This window comes from Nipponia nippon, unplaced genomic scaffold (assembly GCF_047370975.1).
Source record: "Nipponia nippon isolate SJK-2023a ecotype South Korea unplaced genomic scaffold, ASM4737097v1 scaffold_6, whole genome shotgun sequence".
Taxonomy (NCBI): domain Eukaryota; kingdom Metazoa; phylum Chordata; class Aves; order Pelecaniformes; family Threskiornithidae; genus Nipponia; species Nipponia nippon.
Window position 1 is genome coordinate 581,221 of NW_028262380.1, and position 26,843 is coordinate 608,063.

General features: G+C 70.6%; 1 protein-coding gene across 4 annotated transcripts; it reads right to left on the reverse strand.

Annotated features, from left to right (window-relative positions):
- Positions 1 to 6,601: 6,601 nt before the first annotated feature.
- Positions 6,602 to 26,578, reverse strand: EBF4 (EBF transcription factor 4). Of its 4 annotated transcripts, XR_015699513.1 has the most exons (19): positions 26,333 to 26,578; positions 25,392 to 25,507; positions 20,568 to 20,724; positions 20,265 to 20,328; positions 20,146 to 20,201; positions 19,410 to 19,483; positions 18,576 to 18,644; positions 14,012 to 14,093; positions 12,644 to 12,761; positions 11,625 to 11,758; positions 11,419 to 11,545; positions 10,505 to 10,593; positions 9,901 to 9,966; positions 9,309 to 9,486; positions 9,048 to 9,230; positions 8,515 to 8,718; positions 8,080 to 8,155; positions 6,818 to 7,966; positions 6,602 to 6,714 (listed from the first exon to the last, which is right to left on the reverse strand). XR_015699513.1 is itself a non-coding variant. In XM_087735713.1 (18 exons), the coding sequence occupies exons 1-17, from the start codon at positions 26,576 to 26,578 to the stop codon at positions 8,085 to 8,087; spliced, it is 2,031 nt and encodes a 676-aa protein (XP_087591839.1). In that variant the 3' UTR covers positions 6,602 to 7,966; positions 8,080 to 8,084. The 4 variants fall into 4 exon arrangements, 3 of the variants coding, with proteins under 3 accessions (XP_087591839.1, XP_087591838.1, XP_087591840.1); XM_087735713.1 differs by having other exon boundaries at positions 6,602 to 7,966; positions 11,625 to 11,755; XM_087735712.1 differs by having other exon boundaries at positions 6,602 to 7,966.
- Between the last annotated feature and the right edge of the window lie 265 nt (positions 26,579 to 26,843).

The following is a 26,843-nucleotide window of genomic DNA, read 5'->3' on the forward strand; positions in this document are numbered from 1 at the left end:
GCTCTCGGTCCCCATGGCCGGGGGTGGGAGTGGTGACGGGCGCAGCTGCTCAGCATCACTTCTCCCCCAGGTGCTGAAGCCAGGACCATCTACTACTGCAGGAGGAAGAGGAGGGTGCTGTGAGCCTCGCCACAGCTGGACCCCAGGCGGGCTGGGGACGGAGCCCTGTCTCTGCTTCTCCCAGGCACAGCAAGCGCATGGGAGCGAGCCGGGAGTGAGCGGGATCCAGCGCCGGCAGCCTGCATGCCTCCCTCCAGAGCTTCCTCCGGCTGCTCCGCAGGTTCCTCTCCTTCGACCTCACGGTGGCATGCAGCACCGTGTGTCCGGCCGTGTCCATCCTGCCCTGCTTCCCTCTGCCGTCCCCCTCCCCTCCCTTCCCCCGGCACACACCCCTCCGCAGCACCCGGGCTGGATCCGCTGCTGGGGGTCCTGGGGAGAGACGTGATTAAATCCCACCCTTGGGTGCTCCCTGCTCCTCTCTGCGCCACTCCCAGGGTGGGAGATGAGGCCGTGCCCGGGTGGGTGCAGGATGGGTGTTCCCCCACTGCCCTTCCCTCCCTGTGCTCCCCGTGCACCCCATGCACCCTGTGCAGCCCATGCACCCCATAGCGCCCATGCACCCCACACCGCCCATGCACCCCACTCTCCAGGGCCCAGGGGGGTCACCTTGCAGTGCAGCCCCTCCCCACTTCGTTGCTGCTGAGTTCCCAGCAAAACAATGCTGCAGCCTGGCAGCCCTCGCTAATTGGAGTAAATTAATTTATCCTGGATGCAGCTTTTTAGCACGCGGCTCGTTTCCTTGCATGAGAGATGAGCGCGCAGCTCCCAAACCACTCTGCCTCTTCAGTCATTTAGAGCCCCGGCTGCAATGGAGCTGGCAGGCTGAGGAGGGGGCTGCAGTGGCCAGCGCTGGTGGGCAGGGGTGCTGGGGGGCTGGCAGGGTGCTGGGGGGCTGCGAGGTGGGGGGTATCGGCTGTCTCCCCCTTGGACCTGGGGATGCTGGACTGGTGGGAGCCTGGGGCTGCCGGCAACGCAGGGCTTGCACGCTGCTGGGGTGGCTGGGGCCACCGAGGGCCGCGAGGGGCTCGCATCACCCCAGGGCCGGGAAGGGGCCCGTGGGCCCAGCCATGCCTGTCCCAGGTGCCCGGCGCTGCCTTCCCCCTCGCTGGCACCGGGCCCTGCTCTGCAGCGGAGAAGGAGCAACCCCTGGGCACCGTCCCCTGCGTGGGCTCCTGTGCCCTGCGTGGGCACCTCTGCCCCGGCACAGGAGGGACCCGGGAGTCTGCATCCGTGTGCCCCCTCCCCGCACCCTGCCCTGGTCTGCAAGGGCTGGGCACGGGATGGCACACGGAGCCGTGCAAGGGCTGGGCAACAGCTGGGCAAGGGCTGGGCACAGGATGGTGCACAAGGGCTGTGCAAGGGCTGAGCCACGGGATGGTGGATGGGGCCGTGCGAGGGCTGGGTGGGGTGGTGCATGGGCCGCCTCCCGCAGCACCCACCCACACTTGCCCCAGCCCCTCCTCGGCACCCCACAGCTGCCCCCGGGCACTGGCCGCTCGCTGGCCCACGGGCCGTGCTACTAGCCCTGTTGCTCCCAGCTCGGGCTTGATTAGAAAAGTTTAACGTTCCAAGGGAGTTAATAAAAGTCTCTTTCCCCCGCCTGCCCCGCTGCAGCAAATGGTGATAAATGGTTTCCATATGGTCCCCATAAAGGCAGCGAGTGCCACATGCCTCTCCCCTCTGCCCCAGCCGTAAGCAAATAAATTAAAGCAATTACTGCTGCAGCTCGTCTGGCTGTTAATGAGCCGCAAGGAGCAGCTGAGAGCTCCTGACGCGTCCCGAAAGCTGGAAATGTCAGCATCGCTCTTAAATACGGCGCTGCGAAGGCTGCCAGGTGCTGGAGCCCTCCCGGGCCCCGGGCCGGCGGCTGGAAGGGGAGCGGGGTGCTCCGGGGTGGGTGCTCCCGGGATGCTCCCAGGCCCTGCCGGTGGGTTCCCCTCCCAGCGTTGCCCCCAGCCCAGAGAGCCCCCGGACCCCTCGGGGCCTCTGCGGGAACCAGCTGAACCCTTCGGCTTCAGGGACCCGAAGCTGGGCATGCTGGGGTGCAGGGTGGCTGTGCATGGGGCGCGGGCTGGGGCACAGGGCCAGGGGTGCAGGCAGGGAGGCATGTTGGGGTGCAGGGCCAGGGGTGCAAGGCCAGGGGTGCAGACTGGGGGGCAGGGCAGAGATGCAGGCTGGGGTGAAGGGCAGGGATGCAGGGCCAGGGTGCAGGCAGTGATTCATGGTGGGGTGTGAGGCCAGGGACACAGGCAGGGATGCAGGGCAGAGGTGCAGGTTGGGGTGCAGGGCCAGGGGTGCAAGGCCAGGGGTGCCGGCTGGGATGTGTGTTGGGGTGCAGGGCCAGGGGTGCAAGGCCAGGGGTGCCGGCAGGGCAGGGCAGAGCAGAGATGCAGGTTGGGGTGAAGGGCAGGGGTGCAGGTAGTGATTCATGTTGGGATGCAGGGCCAGGGGTGCAAGCGCAGGGATGCAGGTTGGGGTGCATGGGCAGGAGTGCAGGCAGGGGTGCAGGCACCATCCGCGGGCCGCGACAGCCCTCTTGTGGTCCGGTGCAGCCGGGGCCGGCCCGGTCCCGCTCTGCCGGGGCTGCTCTCGGGGACGGGGACGCGTCCCTGTCCCTGTCCCCGTCCCCGTCCCCGTCCCGTGGGGTTTTCAGCTGCAGCTCCTCCCCTGCAGCCGGGGGGGCTGGCGGGCACCGGGCACCACCGGGCTCCCCCAGCCCCGCCGCGTCCCTCCTCAGCCCGCTGCAGCGAGCTGCTGCATGCACACACGCACACATGCATGCACATGCACACACGCATGCACGTGCACACACGGCAATGAGGCTCTCACCCCCCGTGCTGCCGGCGCTGCTGGGGCCCAGGGTGCCGGCAGAGCCCGCGCAGAGGCCGGAGGCCGGGGTGATGGCCAGGCGCTGTGGGGGCATGTGGGGAGCACGTCGCTTGCGCGAGCGGGCATTGCGTGCGGGGCGTGGATATAAGCACGGCGCTTGTGCAAGCAGGATGTGTGCAGGGCGCCGGTGTGAGCATGGTGCTTGTGCAAGCAGGATGTGCGTGCAAGGCACCGATGTGAGCGTGACGCGTGAGCAGGGTGCTGTGTGGGGCACCAGTGCTTGTGCAAGCAGGATGCATGCGCAGGGTCCTGCTGCGCGCACGTTGCTTGTGCAACAGGATGTGTGCAGGGCACAGGTGCAAGCGCAGCACTTGTGTGAGTGGGACGTGCACGTGGGGCACTGACGGGAGCACATTGCTCGGGCAGGTGGGGTGCAAATGCAGGGCACCGATGCAAGCTTGTGTGCTTGTGCAGGCAGGGTGCGTGTGCAGAGCACTGCTGCAAACAAGCAGTAGGCACGTGCAAGGCACTGGTGCAAGCATGCGAGACAGGCACGTGCTGGGCTCACGTGAGCACGCAAGCAGGGTGTGTGTGCAGAACACGATTGTGAACATGGCTGGGGCCGTGGTCACAAGGATGGTTGTGAGCATGCAGGGCTCCATTGCAGCGTGAAGTGTGCAGGGCACCACTGCAAGCGTGCAGGGCACTGTTGCAGTGTGCGAGTGTGCACAGCACCGTTGTGAGCACCAGTGTGCTGCTGCAGTGTGCGTGTGAAGGGCACAGTTGCAGCATATGAGTGTGCAAGGCCCTGTTGTGAGCATCTGATGCACCGCTGCAGCGTGTGAGCATGCAGGACACCACTGTGAGTGTGCAGGGCCCTGTTGCAGCATGCAAACGTGCAGGGCCCTGCTGTAGTGTGCAAGCGTGCAGAGCACTGTTGCAAGTGTGCAGGGCCCTGCTGCAGTGTGCAAGCGTGCAGAGCACCGTTGCAAGCGTGCAGGGCCCTGCTGCAGTGCGCAGCGCCTGGGCCCGCAGCCTGCGGGTGCCCCTGTTCCCTGCGAGGAGCGGAGCGGGCGGCAGCAGCCGCCAGGGCACAGCGGGGTCCCTGCCCGGACCCCCGGCTCCAGCCCCCTCCCAGGGCCTGGTCCCAACATCCCGGCTCCTGCAGCATGGGAGAAACCCCGGCAAAGCCCCCGGTGGTCCCCAAGGATTTGGGGACTGGCCCGCGTGGTCCCGAGGGGTGCAGACCCCCATGGCAGTGGGGTGCCCCCACCCTGCTCAGCCGAGCCCCTCGCTGGCAGCAGCGGTGGGTCCCGGGGGCGGCGAGGGGCCATGGGGGGGCACGTCCTCCCCTCCTGCTCCGGCTCTCGCCCTGCGCCGCGGCTCCCTCGAGTGCAGCCTGAAGAGCCATCGAGCGCTCGCTCGCCATGAAGTGCCAATTCCGGCACCAGCTGCACCGCGGCGCTGGGCCAGGCGCCGGGGGTGGCTCTGCCCGTAGCTTCCACTCCCTCTGGGGACAGCCGTGGCCCCCGGCAGGTCACGGCCACCCTGGGGGGACGCTTGGCTGCAGGGCAGTGACCCCGACACGGGCAGGGGGGCGCCGGGGCAGGCCCCCGGCACAGCAGCATCCCATGGCTGCCAGATCCAGGCTGGCCTCGGTGGCAGCCCATGTCCCATGGGAATGCGGTGTGTCCCCAAGGGGGTCAGAGGGACGAGGTGACCCCAGACATGTCCGATTGTCCAGAGCGTGCCACGCTCGGTGCAGGTTTGCCCTCGGTACGAGGCCTGGTGCCGGCTGTGCCGTGGCTGCCGCTCGCCGAACGCTCCCGCTCGCCCCGGGCTGCGCTGGCGCTCGCCGCCGTTGTACGCGCAGGCAGCCTCATTAACCTTTCTTGATTAAGGCAATTATTTCCAGCACATTATCCTCTAATCTAAACATCGCGGCTGCGCTGCTCCGGGGGGGCTGGGGGCGGGAGCCGGCACCCGCAGCCGCAGGGACCGTGGGGGCCGCCGGCAGGGCAGGGTCGGGGGTGTCCCCGGGGTCCCCAGGTGGGGTCCCCTCCCTGCCCTGCCCTGCCTTGTCCCAGACCCGCAGGCAGAGACCTCCGTGCAAAGGGGTGGGATGACAGGGGGGTCAGGGAGGGTCCTTGGGGTGTGCACGGCCCGTGGGAGCCCCCGCCCCAGCCGCTCCCCGAGGGGGGCAGCCCCCCAGGTGGGGCTGGGGGCTCCAGGGCAGCTGCGGCGCTTGCCCTCCTGGTTGTGTGGCCGGGTCCTGCATCCTCGCGTGGGATGCCCCATCCCCGCGGGAGGGAACCCCCGGCCGAGGGAACCGGGGGGAGCCGGGTGGGCTGCGGTGCACCCCAGGAGCCGCGGCCTGTGTCGGGGCGATAAATATTTATGGATGTTAAGGCAGACGCTCGCAGCATCGGTGGGATGGGAGGGGGCCATCGGCACACTGTTAGCGCGGCCGCGCGCCATCTCCAAGCGCCCCAGCTCCTCTGGCTGGCACCAGGAGAAACGGCAGCGGGGGAACACCACAGGCGGTGCCGGGAGCCGGGGACGCTGGGTGACCCCCGGCTCCCTGCCTGGCCCTGCGGCTGCCCCAAGGGGCCACCTCTCCCTGGGGTCACCGCTGGCGGGACACCCTCAGCTGCACCTGCCGGCCGTCACGGGTGCTCACGTGTGCAGCGGGGGTCTGCTCCTTACAGGGGAACCCCAGCCAGGAGCGGGGGGAGCCCCGGGTTGGGGAGGGTGCTGGGGAGGGTGCTGGGCACGGTGGGGCTGCCTCAGTGGCTCAGGGTGTCCGGGGGCAGCCTGGGAGCAGGGTTTGGGCCAGGCTGGGGAGCGGGGTCCGGAGCCACGGGGACACTGGTGACAGAGCAGGGACCTTCCCAGGGGCCAGGCAGCGGCTCCCTAAGGAAAGTGGGTGCCAGTGAGCAGGACTGGGTGGGCGTGCAGGTCCCCGCCACGTGCCATGTGCCTGTCCCCACCATGTGCACGGCCACGTTTGAGCATGGGACCCCCAAGGCAGCTCCGTGCCCCCCTTGCTCGTGCCTAGGGCGTGCCACCAGGCTCAGCTGTCGCGGCAGAGCCCTGCCATCCTCCGTCGCCGAATGCTGCCATGGTGGCAAAACCGTCCTGGCCAGGCCGGAGCAGCCGCGCAGCTCAGGGGTGATGCTCCTTCCTCCGAGGGGGGGAAGCAATGAGCTGCAAGGCCTCAGCTGCCTTCGGGGGGGGTGCTGCTGGGTGACGGCGGGGGGGGCACGGGGACCCTCCCCCTCCTGCCCAGTCGGGGCGCTGGGGCTGTGGGGGATGTGACCCCGCGTCCCCCCGGGGGTCCGACCCCACAGGGCGTGGGGTGGCAGGGCAGCTGCCCGGGGGTCCCGCAGGTCCGGCGTGGGAGGGAGCACCGCGCCCGCCTTTACGGGACTCCGGCAACGGGAACAAGCTGGGGGGGCTGAGCCGGGGCCGAGCGTTTCCAGCTGCGGTGGGGTGGGACCACCGCTGGGACCCCGAGCTGCCCGGGGGCGGCTGGTCCTGGGGCAGCCTGGTCCTGGGGTGGGGGGCGTGGGTGAAGCACCCCCATCCCCTCTCCCCGGGGCTGTACCCGGGACCCCCATGCACTCCTGCTGCTGCGGGGCTGGTGTCACTGTCCCCGGGGCTGTCCCCACGCGCCGCCCCCCTCCCTGCTTACAGACCCCCGGAGCCGCTGCCCTTCTGCCAGGCCTTTTATTTCCATGTCAGAAAGCCCCCCCACTCCGAGGGACCCCGGCATTGCCGTCCTGTGCCACCACCGCAGGGGGACTGGGAGCCCAGGGGGGCACCCTGTCCCCAAGGGCGGGCAGGGGGCTGCCCCCAGCCCCCCCCAGTCACCCCGGGCAGGGACTGGGGACATTGGGCCAGGACCCAGCCCTGAGCGAGGGGCAACGGGGGCACCATGGGGGGACACGTGCCGACACTGAGCAGGGCACGGCAGCGTCACCATCGCTGTGGCACGCAGCAGCATGAGACATGGGGGGGACACGGGCCACCCCCACGGGTGGGATGCGGGCACGGGGGAGTAGGGTTGCTTTTTTTTTCCCCCTTTTTTTTTATTTACAAAATTCCCGGCTGCTCCCTCCTGGCTGGGAGGGCTGGGAAAACCCCGGCAGGGGGAGGCAGTGCCAGGGCTGGGGGGTCTTCTGCCCACCCTGCCAGAGCCCCTGCCTGCTGGCTCGCCTGCTGCTAAAAATAATAATAATATTAATAATAATAGTGATAATAATGAGAAAAGAGCTGCAGTTGTGCCCTGGGGCAGCCAGCCCTGGTGGCTGATGGGCTGGGAACTGTGCTGTCCCCATGCCGGGGGCTCGGGTTGGTGGGCTGGGGCAGCCCAGACCCCCGCCTGGGCTGCACCGAGGCCCCGATCCTGCGCGGGGGCGCGCGGCGCAGGCAGAGATCCGGCCTCGGCCGCCCGGGAGCTGCGGGTGGGCGGTTGCAGATGTGGAGCTGCACATCTGGGGAGAGAGCGCTGGCCACAGCGGTGAGAGAGCCGGGAAGTGTGTGGGGGGAGCTGGGTCCCACTGGAGCATCCATCCTGCCCTGGAACAGCCATTCCACCCCGGAGCATCCCTCCTGCCCTGGAACATCCCCCCATCTCGCCCCAGAGCATCCATCCCACCCTGGAGCATCCCTCCTGCTCCAGAGCATCCATCCCTCCTGCCCCCAGCTTCTGCTGCTGCCACCCCGCACCCCTGCGGGTCTCTTGGTGTCTTTCTGAGGCCAAACCCCGAGCGTTTGGGTCATTCCCAGGGGCCCCCCTCCAAGGGCCACCCCCCCACGCCGGGGACGCCCCGCTGGGGGGTGCAGCCCCCGTCCTGCGAGGGGGCCGAGCTCCGCGGGGCCGGGCTGGGGCGGCCGCAGGGCAGCAGGGTGGTGGGTCCCATGGCCCCACGCGCCCCGACACCGGTGGGAGCCCCTGGGAGCGGGTCGGAGGGGCCGGCACTGCTGGGCTGCGAGGCCACGCTCAGTCCCGGTCCATGTCGTGGCTCCGGCGATGTCCCGGCTCACGTGGGTGGCACGAGGTGGCCAAGCATGGCTGCAAGGGAAGGCGAGGGTGGGCACGCCGGGGCAGGGGGTCCCTGCCCTCCTTGGCCCCGCTCCCCCTGCCCGTCCCAGCGAGACGGGGGGCCAGGGCATCCCAGGACCTACTGTGCTTAGGAATAGGCCAGTCCCTGGAGCGGCCGCGCAGGCGCGTGGAACTTGTCCGAGTCCTCGAAAGCTGGGTCTGGGCAGCGGGAGGGAGGCACAGAGAGAGGGTGAGCCGAGGCAGGGGGAGCGGTGGGCACAGGGGGACAGGGACAAGGGTGGCATGGTGCACCCGTCCTGCCGTGCAGCCCCAGCCATGCCCCGGGTGCGGGGAGGAGGCCTGGAGTCAGGCAGGAGTGCAGGCAGGAGAGCACAGGCAGCTTGCAGGAAGGGATCTGCGAGGCTGCAGGCAAGCGCCCTGCTTGGGCAGGGTGCAGGCAGCAGGGTGGGCACGGTGCTGCCGGGACCCCTGTCCTCGGGGCGAGGGGGATCCAGGGTGGGCAGGGAGCCGCGGGCAGCGCGGGCAGGTGAGGGCAGCCCTGCCCGCACTGGGCTCACCTTGCAGGCTGCTGCTGCTGGTGCTGGCGCAGGCAGGCGGCGGGGAGGTCTGCGGCCGCACCACGGGGGCGAAGGCGCTTTTCTGCTTCACCGCCGAGATCATATTGACGGGGGAGAAGGAGAAGACCCCGGTGGGGGTGGAGGCGTTGGTGCCCGACGGCAGGGTGATGGAGGAGGCGCCGAGCGGGGGGCTGGCGGGCATGACTGTGGGGAGAGACCCATCAGGCCGGGCAGAACAGGGGACAGGGCATCGCTCCCTGTGTGGGATACCAGCACGCCCCGGTGACACCGCATGGGACCCAGCTTGCGAGGGCCAGGGCTGGGGCCGGGGCTGTCTCAGCTCAGGTTGCTGTGTTTCTGCTCCCCCTTGCCCTCGCAGCCAGCTTCAGGGATGCCCTGGGGCTGGTGCATGGCTTTGGGGACACCTTGGGGCTGGTGCATGGCTTTGGGGACACCTTGGGGCTGGTGCACGGCTTTGGGGATGCCCTGGGGCTGGTGCACGGCTTTGGGGACGCCCTGGGGTACCGACTCACTGGCGTAGGGGGAGTTGGCGGTGGAGCCGTTGAGGAAGCTGGGGGAACCGGGCACCCCCAGGCCGGCCATGGTGCCGCCGCCATAGCCGTTGATGCCGGTGGCGCCGCTGTAGCTGCTCTGCTGTGGCGTGGAGCTGGGCACGTAGCCCCGTGGCGAGACGCTGCCCGTGTTTCGGGAGTAGCCTGCGGGCGAGAGGGGCCGGGGGTGGCACGGGGCGGGCAGGGACCCCCTCCCACTGCCCGGCGCGGCCCCTGGCCCACCTTGTTCGGTGCCCTGCGGCGAGTCGCCGATGTTGACGGCCAGCTGGCTGCTGAAGGAGTTCACCCCCATCATGCTGGCGGGGCCGTGGGTGCCGGCCAGCGAGGAGAGCTGGCCGGGGTTGCGGGGGACGCTGTAGAGTGCCTCAGCGATGTCTGCCGCTCGCTTCAGGATGATGTCCTGGGAGGGAGGGGGACACAGGGATAGTGTCACCCCACGGGAGCCCAGAGTGACCCCACGGCTGTGCTGGGTAGCGATGGGGCAGGGGAGACCGAGACCCCCCAGCTCGCGCCGCTGGCCGGGAAGGACGTGGGAACAAAGGCGGCTTTGGCGGCGCCAGCCCTGCGGCCTGACCCGGCGGCTCCCCTTCCCCTGCAGGTGGGGGGCTCGGGGGGCCCGCAGCGCTGACTCAGCGCCCTAGGAATCCTGATGTGAAGCAGATGTGGGGCCGGGAGCCCGCGGCCGGCTCCTGCGTCCCCGCTCCAGTGCGGCGGGCTCGGGGGGCACAGCCTGCCGAGCGGGCAGGGTGGGGGGCCGGGGACAGGCGGGTGGGACGAGCTGGGGGGGCCCGGTGGGACGGAGGGGCCGCGGTACCTGGTTGCTGTGCGGCATCCCGTAGAGAGCCTCCACCAGGTCGGCCGCCCGCTTCAGCAGGACCTCCTGGGCAGGGAGCGGGACAGGGCTCAGGGGGGGCTCACGGGGGACATGCAGGGACCCTGTCCCACCACCCTGCCATGTCCCTGTGCCAGTGACACCTCCCCACGCCGGCACCTCCCCAAGCTGCCATGCCATGCCCAGAGCCCCAGCCCGGTGGTGCCCAGCACCCCACAGTGGAGCCGTGGGGCTGGGACCCAGCAGGGACCCCCCTGCGTCCCGCCGTGACCCTCCCCGTGTCCCCTCGTGGCCCTCCCTGCGCCGGGCTCTGCCGGGGGGGAAGCAGCACGGAGCCCCGCACACAGCGGGAGCCAGGCCAGCCCGCGGGCTGCACTCAGCGCCGGAGGGGGCACAGGGGCTCTGCGTCCCCCCTCCCTGTCCCTTCGTCCTCTGGCATCGCCAGGGAAGACCCCTGGGTCTGGGCGAGGGGGTGCCCAGCACCCATGGGAGATGGCGTGTCCCTGCCTGCACCCGTGGGTGTCACTGGGCACGGCAGAGAGCATGGCGCAGCATCCGCGCCGAGCCCCAGGCAGGGGGTCCCTACCTTGGGGAGGCGCTCGGGGTCCCCGGGGTGCCGGGGGATGACCTTCTGCAGCCGCTGGAACCCGTAGTCGATGGTGGGCTCGTTCAGCGCTGCCGAGAGAGAGGGGCTCAGCGGCTGCTGCACGCGGGCCCCCTGCCCCGACCCCACGGGGAAACTGAGGCACCGACCATGCGGTGCAGAGCTGAGCCGGGGCATAGTGCGGGGGAACCCCACCTCCCGCAGGGCACCCCAGCTGTCCCCCCGTCCCCCCCATGCCAACAGCCCCTGCGTCCCTTCCTCTCCCACCCCCCTGTCTGGCAGCCACAGCCCCCAGACCCGCTGCGGAGGTCCCGAGGGGACGGGACGGTGCCGGCGCAGGGCAGGAGTCAGGGTGATGTGCAGCACGGCACACAGTCAGCGTGAAGAGACTGCCCGAGACAGCAGCAACGTGCGATGGCACACGGCACGTGGCGTGCGGCCACCGTGGCGGGACCGATCCTCTGCTGCGCGGTGCCCGCTGCCCCGCTCACACCCCACGTGTGCATGGCCCCTGGGGTCGCTCTCTGGGGGTTTCGATAGTGTTTTGCAATAACCCTCACCCCAATCCTACCCCTAACCCCGTCCCTGCCACCATCCCCCCGTCACACCCCTACCCCCTGGCCCTCAGCCCAGCCCTGCCCTGCCCCAAACCCCTGCCCTATGCCCGTCCCCTCGCCCCCTGCCCGTCCCCTCGCCCTGTCCCTGCAGCAGGGCCGCTGACAGGGGGCCCGCTCGGGGCAGGGCTGTGCCCAGGGGCTGGCAGTGGGCACAGAGATCCCCTGGGTGCTGTCCCGGGGGTCTGTGTCCCCTTCCCGGGGGTCTGTGCCCCTTCCCGGGGGCCTGTGCTCCCTTCCCGGGGGTCTGTGTCCCCTTCCCCGGGGGTCTGCGCCCCTCACCGGTGTAGACGAAGCGTCCCGGGGCACCCTTGCAGAACTGCTTGGACTTGTAGGAGAGCGTCACCTCCACCACGCCGGGGATGTGCCGCGGGGGGGTCTGCACCCGGATGGCGTGAGGTGTGATGAGCTGCAGGGCAAGACGGGGCTCAGCCCACGGCTGGGGGAGTCGCGCCAGCCCCCCGCCGCCCCCCCCTGCACCCCCCTACCTCGCTCCACACCAGCATGGTGCCGAAGACGACCTGCAGCCCGTCGAAGAAGTTGTCCCCGATGACGATGACGGTGGCACCTCCGGTGGTCCAGCCCTCGCTGGGGCTGATGGCTTTGATGCAGGGGGTGGCTGCTTCGGGCGGGAGGGGAGAGACAGGGCAGCAGTGAGTGTGGGGGCGCGCGGGGCGGGAGCGGGGGGCGCCGGGGTCGGGGCCGGGGGCGCGAGGCTGGGGGAGAGAAGGCAGAGAGGGAGAGCAGAGGCAGAGAGTAAGAACCAGGCAGCGGCGAGGGGCGGGGGACAGACACGGGCGGCCACGGACGCACAGACACGGACAGATGCCAGGCGGGAGCAGGGGATGGCAGGCACGGTGGGGCAGGGGGGACCAGGCCGCGGGGGACGGATGGGGACAGCGGGGAGGGGATGGGGACGGTGGGGGAGAGCGCGTGCAGGGAACGGACGGTGGACAGAGCACGCACAGGACAGACAGACAGAGAGCAAACAGGTCCGACAGGCGGACAGGGCATGTATGCATTGGACAGAGGGACACAGACAGACGTGGCAGATGCACAGACGGACAGAGCAGGGGATGGACAGAGAGCACCCAGGAGGGCAGGACAGCCTGCACGCCTGGGACAGACGGAGGGACGAAGGGACAGACAGAAAACACAGGTGCACGGCGGGTGGATGGAGAGGCCACGTGTGTGTGCTGGGCGGACGGACAGACGTACAAGGCATAAATACAGGGCTGGGCGTCCCCGCTGTGCCCAGGGGAGCTGCAGGCACGTCCCCCTTGGGGGTCCCGGCATGGGGACACGGTCTGTGGGGCTGCCCTGGCAGCGTGGGGCACGCGCGGCCGTGGGGCTGGCGCCGGCGCAGGGGGTGCCACAGCAGGAGCAGCACCCACCGGCGTGGACGTGCGTCTGCCCCTCTGCGCGACCGGGCACACGGGCCGGGACGCGGCACACGCGTGTGCGTGGGCGCGGGCTCTGTGTGCGCGGGCGCGGCGGAGGCGCTCACCTTCAGAGGGGTCGAGGCGCCGTGCCCGCCGCCCGTGCTTGGAGTTGTTGTGGACGAACATGTTGTCGGACACGGCCAGGACGTGGCCGTCCACGTTCACCGTCGTCGACACCACCACCTGCGGGACAGCCGGCTCAGGGCCACCGACCCCCGCGCCCCCGGGGTACGTCACCCCGCGGTGCTCACCCCTCGTGTCCCCCTGCGCCCCTGAGCATCCGGGACTGCCACGGGTGCCCTCCGGACCCTCCGTGCCTTGGTGGTGACACGCGTGTGCAAATCTGCACCTGTGTGGCTGTGCACGCCTGCGTGTGCATGGGTTTGCACACATGTGCATGTGCCAAGGGGCGGGCGTGCCCATCCACACGCGGGCAGGAGCACTTGCACGCACATGTGCATGCATACGTGTGCACGCGCGTGTGTGCATACCTACGTGCGCGTGCCCCCGTAACCGTGCAGCACGCAGCGCCACGGGAGCCCCGCACCGGCCCTGGCACTGCCCCGCCACCAGCGCTGGCCCATCACCGTGTCACCGGCCGGGGGACCCCAGGGGACACCCCAGCCCATCCCCGCGTGCCCCCCCGCGCCCCGCTCCCCCCCTCCGGCGTGGACTTGGCTGCTCTCCCGGAGCTGCTTGGCGCTATGCAAATTGGATAGGTCGTTAATCATGTAAAAATGTCATAATTATCATATCTTTACGAGAGGCCCTAATGAAGGCGCCCGTGCTGGGTGGGGGACGGGCCGGACCCCCCCTCTGCTCCGCTCCCGAACCTCCAGCTGCTGCGGGGAGAGCGGGGCCGCGGGCAGGGGACACGGCGGGGCGAGGGGGATCGGGGGCTGCAGAGGGGTTCAAGAGCAATTAGGGTTTGCAAATTAGGGGCTGCAAAGGGATCAAGGGAAATCAGAGTTTGCAAGTTAGGGTGGCAAAGGGGTTCACGAGGAATTAGGGTTTGGAAATTAGGGTTTGCAAAGGCGGCGAGGGGAATTGGGGTTTGCAAAGTCGTTGAGAATTAGGGTTTGCAAGGGGGTCAAGGGGAATTGGGGTCTGCAGAGGGGTTCAAGAACAATTAGGGTTTGCAAAGGGATCAAGGGAAATTAGAGCTTACAAGTTAGGGTTTGCAAAGGGGTTCAAGGGGAACTGGGGTTTGCAAAAGGGTGCAAGGGGAATCAGGGTTTGCAAATTAGGGTTTGCAAAGGAGTCAAGGGGAATTGGGGTTTGCAAAGGGGTCGAGGAAAACTGGGGACTCGATTCCCTGAATGGAGTCCCTAATTCCCCTCGACCCCTTTGGGAAAATATATGAGGTCTCCACCCCCATCCCCTCCTGCAGCCCCGGTGGGGGGGCAGGGTTTGGAGGGGGTCCCAGTGCTCACCTGGAAGCGCCGCATATCCCGGGGGTTCCCCGCGTTCTTCAGGCAGTTTTGGTTGCATTTGAGGAAAAACTTGAGGAAAAACCTGGGATGAAGGAAAGAACCCAGCGGTCGGTGGCGGCAAACCTGGGGGGGCCCAGGGACCCCACAATGTCTCCCCCCACCCCACCCCTTGGCTCCCGGCGCTGGAGCAAAGCAGGGGTGAGTGTCCCCACCGTCCTGGTGTCCCCACCGTCCTGGTGTCCCCAAATGGAGGCAGCACCACGCATGTCACACCACGCGCCGGAGACGTGCGTGGGTGCTCCCTGCACGGTGTGCCGTGCACCCCCCCGTGACACACACGTGCGCACAGCTGAGAACGCACACCATGTGCAAACACACGCAGGCTTGCACGCTGCCATGCACGCACATGCATGCGCTGCGCGGCTGCCGGGACCCCAGGGTGGCCCGTGGGCCCCCCGGCTGTGCGGGTGCTGCCAGGCAGCGTGCCCGCAGGAGGATGGACGGGCAGGAGGGCGAGCGGCCACTGCCACATCCCGGCCTAACGAAATATTCAGGCTGCTTGTCCACGGCCCCGTAATCAGCCTCAGCCCCTCAATAATTACTGGGCAGCAGCGGCAGCGCTCACGCTAGGGGCTGGGACGGGAGGAGAGCGCGTGGGGATCACGGCCCTGCGCCTGGGGGCACGGCCAGACCCGGTCCCCAGGGCCTCCCCCGGGATCTCCCTGGGGGGTGCCCCCGCGCACACCGGGGTGCAGGCCGGGACCCCCGCCCCGGGCACTTTTGGGCACCGAGGTGAGACCCGCTGTCCCCGTCCCCAGCCGTGGGCCCACCCCACGGTGCGCGGGCAAAGACCGGCACGGCCACGGGCACCCTGCGTGGCCACACACGGGCGCACTCACCCTGCACACACACGTGGCACACACACACACACACACACACTTGCTCTGCACCGTGCCCGGCCATCGCGCTGTGCCAGCTCGCTCTGCCATGGCAGATTGCCACGCTGTGCCAGCTCACTGCACCGGCTCCGGTGACTGCACAGTGCCAGGTCACCGCCGTGCCAAATCACCACGCGACGGTGAGTCCCCGAGCCGTGCCAGGTCACCCCACCGCGCCAGGCTACTGTACCGCGCCAGGGCACTGTGCCACGCATGGCCACCGTGCCAGGCCAGGCCACCGCGTCCCTCTGTGCCACCTCCCTCCATCGGGCTGGCACGGGGCAGCCCATCTCCCGGCCCCTCGCCGATGCGCCTGGGCTCTGCCCTGCCCACGGGGCAGCCCTTCGGCAGGGCCTGGGCACTGCGTGGGGCTGGGGCCTCCCAGCGTGCCACCCTGTCCCATCCCCATGTGCCATCCTGTCCCCAAACCACTGTGCCACCCTGTCCCCAAACCACTGTGCCATCCTGCCCCATCCCAGAGTGCCACCTTGTCCCATCCCAGCGTGCGATCCTGTCCCCATCCCAGCGTTCCACCCTGTCCCCATCCCAGTGTGCCGTCCTGTCCCCATCCCACTGTGCCACCCTGTCCCCATCTCAGCGTGCCACCTTGTCCCATCCCACTGTGCCACTCTGTCCCCAAACCACTGTGCCATCCTGCCCCCCCATCCCACTGTGCCAGCCTGTCCCCATCCCACTGTGCCACCCTGTCCCCATCCTGTCTCAGCATCCTGGCCTGGCACCTTGTCCGAGCATCCGACCCCGGCACCTTACCCGACATCCCGGTCCAGCACCCTGCCTTCATATCGTGCCCCAGCCCCGCACCCCAGCCCAGTCCCCCCAGCTCCCTCCCCAAGGGCTTCAGCCGGGCTGGGGAGGGGGACGCAGGGGACAGGAGGGTGGGGAGGGGACGCAGGTGCCCAGCGGGAAGGTTCCCAGGGCTCTGTTAGCTGCTGGTGGAGGCTGGAGCGGGGAAGGGACCCCCGGGGACGACGGGGCACCCGGGGATGTGCGCACCCCGGGATCCCCTCGGATGCAGGTGCAGGGACGGGAGCAGCGGACGCAGCCTCCCTGGCCCCAAGGCCCCTCCAGCCCCATCCCTGGGGGTCACGGTGGGCACGGGCCAGGGGGCACACGGCCACTGGGGCCTTTGGGGCCCCCCAGGGGACTCTGGGCACCCTGTGGGACCCCTGAGCAGAGAGGGCACCCCCAGCCCGTGCTGCACTGGCAGCTCCTGCCCTCGGCCAGTGCCGGGGCACACGGAGAGGGGCTCCCACACCGGCGCTGCCGGGACGCTGCCCACGGGGAACGGTTTTCCCAGGTAAGGGCAGGAAGAGGGGGACCCCCCCGTGTCCCCCCGTCACCCGCTGCCTGGCAGGTGGTAATCAGGGGAAGGAAGGAGCTGGAAAACGGCAGGAAAACACCAAACCCCCCTCCGCCAGGAGATTGACAGGGGTGGCGTGGGGCTGGGGGGGACCCCCCGGCCCCGGCTCTGCGCTGCTGGGGGGGATCAGCCTGAACCCCAGGTCGGCCTCGTCCCCCCCGAGCGGCAGCCGCGCATATGGGCCCGGGAGTTAAAAATACAGGCGCTGTGCATGCATTAGCATCCCTAATGCACAGCGCTCCCCATTTAATATGCAAATTCCCGGCGCTGCTGCCGAACACCTTCTGTTCCGAGCGCATAAATTTGAATTTGCAATTAGAATAATCTTGTATAATTAATGAAAAGCGTCAATTTTAGCTCCTAAGTAATTTGATTAACATGTTGATAGGGCACTTATCTGGCTCTCTAAACCAGTGGGGCTGGGCGTCGGGCTGGGGAGCGGGGCTGGGGGGGCCGGGGGGAGCGGGCGGCGGGCTGGGGACCTGCCTGGCCCCGGGTGACCCCCGAGGGCCCCGGGGACAGAGGGGGACGTGGGGGCACAGGGGAAGCCCCCTCGGCACAGGCGGTGGGGATGGGGATGCCAGCAGCCCCGGGATGTCACCTCCTTGGGGCACGGCCCCGAGGGGGCCCTGGGGAGAAGGGGGCTCGGGGGACACTTGGCCTTGACCCCACAGGCACCCAGGGCTGGGCTCGGCCCCAGCCTCCAGCACGGGGGGGCACAGGGCACCCTGGGACCCCCTGCGCACCCCAAAAGCGCCAGCACGGGGTGCAGCGCCCAGGACACCTGCGGGACGAGGGGAGAGCGAGACGCTGTTACCGGGAGGTTTGCCTTGGCCAGGCCGCGGCGGCTGCATCCCGCGGCCGTGCCGGGTTTGCGGGGGCCATGATCCCCACAGCTGGCCGGGGCACAGCTGGCCGGGGGCGGGGGGCGGCACAGCTGGCTGGCGCTGGCAGGGCGGGGGGAGGCCGGGGGTCGGGGACCTGCCGCAGTGGGGCTGGCGTCACGCTGGGGGGGCCTGGGGCGTGAGCAGGGGCTGCGCTGCTCCCCGGCCCCAGGGACCCAGGTGCCCTCCAGCACCCCGGGGACTCGGCGCAGGGGGAGGCCGCTCACAGGGACCCCCCGCCGCGACCAAAGGACCCCACTCGCAGGCAGGGTGAGGCGAGGAGGGGGCACAGTGCCCGCCAGCCCCCATCCTCCCGGCACATCCCCCCAGCCCCGGTGCCGAGGTGACCGAGCCCTGCAGAGAGAGCCGGGACCCCAAACCCCCCAGCACCCCCAAAGAGCCTGGGCTTTGCTTGGCATCACCAGGGAGGTGCCTCTGTGCCAGGAGATGCACGAGGACTCCTGCATGGGGACGCGACACGCTGGGTGGAGGGACAGAAGGACGGACGGATGGACACGGGGGGTCTGGGGATGCTGGGGGATGGAGGGAGGAGGGGAGAGGGAGGGAGAGGAGAAAGGAGGGAGGAAGGAAAGGACAGGTGAAGGGGTGGATGGAGAAAGACGATGGATGGAGGGAGGAAGGGATGGAGAAGGACGATGGATGGATGGATTGGGATGGATGGAAGGAGAGATGGATGGAGGGAGGTGGGGTGTGTGCTGTCCAGGGAGGGCAGAGGGACAGGACTGCAGACAGACAGACAGACACCCGCCCCAGTGCCAGGAGGACACGGTGTCCATGCCCCCACCAGCGAGCGCTGCTCGTGCCGGGCTGGGCTCTCTGCCCCGCGCGGTGCTGTGCCGTGGGCCCCAGCCCGGCGGGGATGGTGCATCCCTCCCCGTGGGGCACGTGCCCGGCCCGTGCACGGGCACACGCCTGGGGACACCGTGCAGCACCGGGGTGTCCCTGCGGCACACGGCCCCGGCGCGGGAGCAGGGCTGCCACGCGTTCCCCGGCGCTCACTGAAGTGGCTGGATGCCGCCTGTATTATTTATTTGTTTGATGCGCGTCGGAAGTGCCGCGCTGACGGCAAACGGCGCTTTCCCCATCTGTCACGGCTGGCTGTCACCGCAGCCCAGCGCAGGGCCACCAGCCACCGCAGCGAGACGGACTGGGGGCACCGCGCACCCTCCCGGCCCGCGCGCGCTGCTCCCCCAGCTCATTAGCGCTAACGAGGCAGCGCTCGCACCCGGTCCCCAGCCCGGGGGACCCCCCGGCCTGGCTCCCTGGGGGACCCCCCGGCGCTGCCCCCCTCCCTCGGCCCCAGCGAGGCGCAGGGGGCCCCGCACCCGGGCCCCCGGTACCTGTCGATGATGACGGGGTCGGAGGGGGTCTCGTTGCGGTTCCCGCAGCTCTTCTTGTCGCAGCAGCGGCTGGGCACGGCCGGGGAGAGGAGCCGGTGTGAGGGGAGCGAGGGGGGGCCGGGACCAGCCCCACACCCCCAAACCCCAGGGGAGAACCCGCCAGACCCCCATTTCCCACCTTTGAGCCCCCCACCATCGCCCAGCCCTGCGGAGCAGGGGGGTCCCTGCCCCACGGCGGGATGGGGCGGGGGGCAGAGGTGCAGAGGGCACAGGCGGGTGCCCCACAAGGTCCCAGGGTGCTGGGGTCGGGGGGGGACACCCCGGGACAGGGACGTGGCCTGTGTGATGCTAGGGCATGGGGGGCCATGGCAGATAGGGCACCCCTGGGGTACCCCCCTTATCCACCCCACCGCCCCGCACCATGGGGCTGGGCTCTGGTTTGGGGCTCTCTGGGGCTCAGGGTGCCCCCCAGCCCTGGGAGACGGTCGGTGAGCCAAGGGGGGGGTCCCCCATCACCCACGGGGGACACGGCAGGGCCGGGCTCGTGCCACCACCGGCTGACAAACACGGCGGTGCCGGCCCTGGGGAGCACGGCAGAGAGGGGGGCCCCGGCCCTGGCATCGTTAGCGCGGCTCCCGGAGATCAATTAGCGGCGCTGGCACGGAGCGCTAATTTGCACAAACACCGAGCACGAGGGTGGTAAACAAGAACGACGCTAATGGGGCATGGGGGACCCCGCGCTGGCAGCAGGCAGCTGGGGCAGGCAGCGCCCGCTGCCCGCCTGCCCAACCCGCCACCCCCGGTGCCGCCGGGCCCCCCCGGGCCCCCACCTACCTGCACATGATCTCGTGGGTGAGGAGGACCCGGCACATCTCGGGGTTCTTGTCCTGCCCCTCGTAGATGATGGCCTGCAGGAGGGGAGAGAGCGCCCAGGGGGGTGCCACCGCCTCCCAGCACCCTGCCCGTCCCCTGCCACCGCTCCAGCCCGTCCCCGACCCACGGACCCTCCCCGGGTGACCCCCGCCGGGGTGGGCGAGGGGCCGGGCAGGGAGCGCTCGTGGGTGGGGGTGCAGCCGTGCACGCCTCCGAGGAGGTGCGTGTGCATGCGTGGGTGCCCATGCGTGTGTGTGCCCAGGCCTGCACACGCACAGCCGTGTGCGCCCATGCACAGGTTCGTGTGCACCCATCCACAGGCTCGCGCGCCCGCGCTGTGCACAGATGTGCGTGCCTGTGCACACGTGGCTGCGGGCGCTCGTGCACGCCTGCCTTCATGCCAGCGCACAGACGCGTGCTCATGCACGTGGATGCGTGTGCAAGTGCAGACGGGCCGCTCTGCACACCTGGGCGTGCACGCTCAGCTGCATGGCCTTGCCCACCCGCATGGGCACACATCTGTACAGATGTGCCCGCTCTGCCCAGCTGTGTGCCCACGCACAGACGTGCCCGCCTGGCACTCCCGCGTGTGCGCACGCGTGTGCAGACAGCCCTGGGGACTCGGTGGCCGACGGGGTGGGGGGCTGCGGTGCCGGGGGTGCCAGCCCCCACCCCGGCCATCCCCCCTCCGCCTTACCTGCTTGGACATGGAGTCGATGAGGCGGACGTAGAGGTCCTGCTCGGTCCGGAGCCCTGCGGCGAGAGGGGAGGGTCAGCCCTGCCCGCGCCCCCCCGGCCCCCCGCCCCGGCACCCACCGTTGCTGTAGAGCAGCTGGAGCCGGTAGTGGATCCCGTTGTTGGTTTTCTCGCCGTTCTGCTCCTGGGGGGAGGACAGGGGACATCACTGTCCCCTCTCGATGCAGCCCTCCGCCAGCACCAGCCCGGCCCAGGGTTGCGGAGCTGCTCTGGCAACTCCCCACATGTGCAATGAGTTTGGGAGAGGCCTCAGCCCCCGCAGCAGCCTCCCGCGCCCCTCCAAGAGCAGGGGATGGCTGGGCAGGGTGACCCCAGCCCCGCCGCAAGCCCGTCCCGACCACAGCCCCGGCCCCAGGGTCTCACCCGCTCCTTCTCCACGAAGTCGATGAAGGAGGTGCGCTCGATCTCCACGGGCTGGCCCTGCCGGTCGTACATGGCCAGGACGAAGTGGAAGAAGTTGGATTTCCGCAGGTTGGAGGGGGGCTGCTTCTCAAAGTGGGCTCGGGCCAGGCCCACCCCGCTGCCGGCAGGACCGGGGAGGGGTGTGAGCACGGGGCGGCTGCCAGGACCCCCAGCACCCCTTCCCCGGGACCCCCAGCACCCCCTCCCCAGGGCCACCCCATCACCAGGGGAAGGACTCGGTGGGAGCTGCCAAACTCCCCCACGGTGGGCGGCGATGCTCCCCGGCACCCCAGGGAGCTGTGGGCCAGGACGAGGGGAGCACCCAGGACCCCCACCCTGCCCTGTAGCCCCAGGCTCGCAGGGCTAGTCCTTGGGGGAAGCGAGGCCGAAGTCAGACCCGGTCCCCGGGGAGGGGAATCGCCTCCAGGGCGCTGCGGGGGGCTCAGCCGCTGGCCCCACACCCTGCCGCGGGTGGGGACGTTGGGGCGCACACCCTGCACGTGCATCGGTGTGCACGCTCACGCAGACTCGCACACACATGTGTGTGCACGGGGTGTCTGGGGGTGTTCAGGGTGGGGGTTGCGGCTCCTCGGGCTGGGGGGGACAGAGGGTGGGACATGCCAGCAGCATCCCGGGTACGCCCGGCAGCTCTCCAGCAGCATCACCTGCCCCCAGCTCTGCCTACGCCCGGGGCAGGCGCTGGGGACAGGAGAGGACATCCCCGAGCCCTCCGCACCCGAGCCCAGCCCCGGTGCATCCCGCTGCCAGCGGAGCCACTGCTGGGCTCGCCCGCGGCACCGGCTGCTCTGAGGGCCACCGCTGCTGTCCCTGCGCAGACACCCAGGGTGACAGGACAGTGACACCACAGGGGTGGTGGCAGAGCCACCCCAAGGGACGATGGCTCCAGGACCGACCAGTCCTCATCCCAGTCACCTCACTGCCAGCCTGGCCTGCGGTCCCTGTCCCCGACCGGTGCCACCGACAGTGCCGCGGCAGCAGCGTGGGGGGCCACAGGAGCCGGAGCAGCCCCCAGCGCAGCAGCCGGCGAGGCGAGGGGGCCAAGAGAAACACGCGGATGTAAAAAGTTCCCCCCTCTCACGATTAAAAACACATCGGCGAGGAGCGAGGCGGCGGGGCGGGATTGGCTCCCTGGGCGCCGACCTCGGGGGGCTTAAGGTGCCAGAGCCAGTTCCCACACTGTGCTGGGGAAAGCCCCTGCACCCCACAGGGACCCCACGGACCTTGCAGCCCCCCTGGTGTGGGGCGGGACCCCACAGCCCCCCAGATCGCACCGTGCCCGGCAGCACCCTGCGGACCCCACTGGCCAGGACCCGTGCAGGGGTCAGCACTGGGGTGCGGATAAGGGGGGGGTGACACACAACCGCACAGGGGGGTCCCTGCCTGCCCCAGCACCCCCAGCCCTGCGGCCCTGCACAAGCCACAGCCACCAGCATCTCCTCAAAACAAGAGAAGAAAACAGAGTTCAGCGCTCTTACCAGCGACCTGCTCCTGCGGCCGGTCCCAGCAGCACCCAGGAGGCCGGGGCAGAGCCGGCACAGGGTGGGGAGGGGACCCCAGGCACCCTCGCCCCCTTTAATGATGCTCCTTGGGCTTTAATTACCCCCGGCCTCGCCCTCAGCCCCCGCCCCCACCCCAGCTGTGGGCACCAGCTGAGGTCGAGTGTGAAGCCCAGACCCTGCAAACCTCAGGGGCGCTGCTCCGGGGACACTTCGCCGTGACGGAGGGAGAAGCTCGTTAAGCCGATCGCTGGGGAGCCCAAAGGTCCCCAGTCGGCAAACACCGGCCACACGCGTGGCACGCTTGCCTGGCACGTGGGTACCTGTGTGCAGGGCCAACACGCGTGTCCGGGCACACGTGTGCACACCCGTGTCCCCGGGCACTGCTGATGGCCATGTCCTGGCACATCCCATGGGTGTCCCTTGTCCCCTACCTGTGGGTCCGACCAGTGCCGGCAGGTTTGTTCTCAGGGCCCATCCCCATGGCATCTGGCCCCGCGGTGTGGGGCACTGACCCCACCGGGACACCGCAGTCTCACCAGGCCCCCATCGCGGTGCGCCCAGCCGGCACGCCGCTCAGCTCCCCGAGGGACGGGGACCCGCGGGGACTCCGCTGTCCCCCGGCAGCGTCCCCGGCCCTGCGGCGCTGGAGCCCGGCCACGGGGCTCCGGGCTGATGGGGCGGTGGCGCGGTCCCGGCGGGGCGGCTGCAGCGAGCCAGCACCCGCCTGGCCCCCCCATTCCCCTCCGCCCCCCCAAAGCTTCGGCCCTAAAGTGCTGGGGGGAGGCGATGGAGCCGCCAGCCCGGGCGGGTAATGGCTGCATCTCCACTCCCAGCGCTGCCGAGACCCCGGCGCTCCGAGAGCCGAGCCCGGCTGCCATTAATTATTAAAGGCAATCAGAGCATTTCCTAGCAGAGGAGCCCAGCGAACGTCTCTTACAGTAAAGCAGCATCTTCCCTTGGCGGAGCCGCCAGGCACCCGGGGCACCGCGCAATTACGCAGCCACGGCTCCCCGGGCGGCTCCGCCAAGCCGGGGGGAGAGCGGGGAGCCCTGGACCCCGCCCGGGAAGCCGAGACCCCCGTGGGCTCACCCCCCGGCCCCTCTGCCTTGCCCCGGCACCCCGGCCCCCTGCCCTCCCCAGGGCACGCCTGGGGCTGCCGCCCTGCCCGCAGGGGCTGCAGCCGCGGGTGCTGGCTGGCATCGCCCGGGGACCCTGCGGCGGCTGCGGGGTCCCACAGGAGCAGGGGGGGTCTTTGTGGGTGGTGGTACGAGTCCCCTCAGCTGGGGTCCGAGAGGGGTGCGGGATGCGGGGCGGAGGCAGGCTGGGTCTGGAGGTGATGAGCACCCCGCAACCGTGTCTGGATTTCACCCCCCGTTCTCGCGGCCCCGCTCCGGGTCACGGGGAAGTTTCTGGGTGCACAGTGGGAAGGCCGGCACCTCTCTGCGCCCCGGCTCGGACACCGCAGCCCCCCGCCCCGGCACTGCCCCCACCCCGGCTCCCCGGGGCCGGGTGGGACCCTCGGTCCGGCCGCTCTCCGGGGGCTCCAGGCTGGGCCACGGCGGTGGCTGTCCCCGCCAGCGGTGGCTGCTCTGGGATGGGGCCGGGGTGGCTTTGCTGGGGTTGGCGGGGGGATCGCTGCAGTTTTCAAACATCCCAGAGTATCTGCAAATGCGGTGGCTTGGGGGGGGACCCCGGGGAGCCCCCAGGGCTTCAGCCGTGGGGCGCAGCCTCCGGTGCAGTCACAGTCCCCGTTGGAGAGACGGCGGCAGGGCTGACACCGCAGCTGGGGACCCCGAGACGCAAGCGGGCGATCTCGCCCACAGAGTGGGTCGGTGCTGGAAGTGCCGGGGATGTCCCACTCCACCAGAGACCCATGCAGAGGGGAGACCCCCCCAGACCCCCAAACCTGCTGTCCCTGGCTGGGCAGACGGCGTGGGGCACCCCAGGGAGGCAGCGCCCAGGCTGGCCCGGGTCCCCTCGCTCCTCCGTGCCATGGGGCATCTCCTGTCACCCCGGACAAAGCCACAGCATGCTCCAAGCACAGCCCCCCCTTACCGACCCCCCGAACACCACGCAGGGGGGACAGCAGGAGCTGGGGCACTGCGGGCAGCAGGAGCTGCTGCCGGGATGCCCCTGGGCACAGGGGGGGGAGAGAGCAGGGGGCCAGGGTGCACAGAGACCCCGGGGAGGGCAGGGGACGGGTGCACGGAGCCCCGAGCCCCCCGGGAGGGCAGGGGATGGGGTGCCCGGAGCCCCGAGCCCCCCGGGAGGGCAGGGGCCGGGGCCAGCTGGGGCATGGGAGGGCACCGGGGCGGCACGGCGAGCCCGGCGGTGCGGGCTGCCTGAGCGGTCGCAGTGGTCGCCCGCCCCAGCCGATGCTGGCAGCCCTGCCCGGGTGACGGGGATGGCACCGCTGCCAGCCCTGCCCTTGCCCTCGGCGGCTTTTCCCAGCAGAGCCGGGGCTCAGGGTGCAGGTCCCGGCCCCGGTGGACGCGCGGCACGGCACAGCACTGCACAGCACCACACAGCACAAGCCTCTCAGCACTCCAGCAGCGGCTCCTGCCCTGCTGCCGGCACCCACTGGTCCTCCCGACACGGAGCAGCAGGCCTGGCACACATGGGGTGCCGGGGGCTCAGGACGCCCAGGCACCCGGGGGTGCTGTGGGGGCCCTGGGATACCCAGGGTAGGCAGGGGTAGGGGTGACCCCGAGGCCCAAGGGGCCCAGGGCATTGGGGTACCTGGGGTGCCTGAGGCACCCGGTGGGTACGAGGCTCCTGGGATGCCCAAGGTGTCCAGGCTGCCCGGGGATCCCAGGGGGCTGAGGGTGCGGGGTGCCCAGGGTGTGCAGGGTGCCCGAGAAGCCCACGGCACCTGGGATGCCTGTGGTGCCCAGGATGCCCACAGCAGCCAGGATGCCTGTGGAGCCGTGGTACCTGGGATGCTCGTGGTGCCTGGGACGCCCGGGATGCCCGGGATGCCCATGGTGCCTGGGATGCCCACGGTGCCTGGGATGCCTGCCATGCTTGGGATGCCCATGGAGCCTGGGATGCTCATGGTGACTGGCATGCCCACAGCACCCGGGATGCCCGTGGAACCTGGGATGCCCATGAAGCCCAGGATGCCCACAGAGCCCGGGATGCCCATGGAGCCCGGGATGCCCACGGAGCCCAGGATGCCCGCAGTGCCCAGGATGCCCACGGAGCCCGGGATGCCCGCGGAGCCCGGGATGCCCGCAGCGCCTGGGATGCCCGCAGAGCCCCTTACCTCTGCGCCGCCGTGCTGGCATCCAGGATGCCGGTGCCCTGCAGCCAGCGGACGGAGGGCAGCCCGGCGGTCAGCGGCTCTTCCTTCATGGGCAGCCCCCCCCGGGGCAGAGCCTCCTGCACGGAGAACATGGCAGAGGGGCTCAGCCGCCGCCCCCCAACTTTCCTGGCCCGGGCCCGGCGGCGGGGCTCAGAGCCGGGCAGGTGCCGGCGGCCGCCGTCCCGGCCGCCGGGGAAGCGGCATCTGCGGCGGGCGGGCGGGCGGGAGCGGGGGGAGGCTCGGGGGGAGGCCCGGGGGCGGCGGGAGGCGGGGGCAGGCGGAGGCAGGGCCGGAGAAGTTGGAGACGGAGGCGACCAGGAGCAGCCAAGTGCGGGGACCGGGAGGGGAAGGGGCGGGGGGCGGCGGGGGAGGGATGGGGAGGAGTGGAGGGAGGCAGAGGAGGAGTGGAGGGAGGGATGGAGGAAGGCTCAGAGGAGGGGAGGGAGGGATGGAGGGAGGCTCAGAGGAGCGGAGGGAGGGAGGGGGAAGGCAAAGGAGGAGTGGAGGGAGGGACGGAGGGAGGCGTCGAGGAGGGGAGGGAGGGATGGAGGGAGGGATGGGGAAAGCAGAGGAGGAGTGGCGGGAGGGATGGAGGGAGGCAGAGGAGGAGTGGAGGGAGGGATGGAGGAAGGCTTATAGGACGGGGGGGAGGGATGGAGGGAGGCAGAGGAGGAGTGGAAGGAGGGATGGAGGAAGGCTCAGGGGAGCGGAGGGAGGGCTGGCGGGAGGCTGCGAGGGCTGGCGGGAGGGATGGAGGGAGGCAGAGGAGGAGTGGAGGGAGGGATGGAGGGAGGCCGGGAGGAGGAGTGGAGGGACGGAGCGGGGAGGAGGCGGGAGAGGGGCGCGGGAGGGGGCAGGCGCGGCCCGGGATGGGGCGGGGGCGGCGGCGGGGGCTCGGTTACCGGGCGGGCGGCGGCGGCGGGCGGCGGCGGCGGCGGCGGCGGCGGGAGCGGCAGCGGCAGCGGCAGCAGCAGCAGGAGCGGGCGGGCGGGGGGCCCGGGGGGCGCCGGGGGCCCGGGGGGGCCGGGGGGGCCGCCTCCCCGCCGCCGCCCCGCTCCCCGGCCCCGCCGCCCCGCCGCGGCCACCAGCACCATCAGCACCAGCACCCGCCGCCGCCGCGGCCCCGCCGCCCCGCCGGCCCGGGCCATGCCGCCGCCGCCTCCCCGGGGAGGCAGGGCCGGAGCCGCCGGGGGAGGCGGGGGCCGCGGCCGGGCAGGCTGACATCATTCCGGGGAGGAGCGGTCCCTCCCCGCGCCGGCGGAGGGGCTCCGCGGCCGGCCCCGCACCGGCCGCCCCGGGGGGGAGCGGCGGGGCCCGGGGGCAGCCGGGCGGGGATGCAGCCCCGGCAGGCGCCGGAGGGGACCCCGCTGCGTGCCCCGGGGTGCCCGGCGGGGGTGTCGGGCGGGCGCCGGG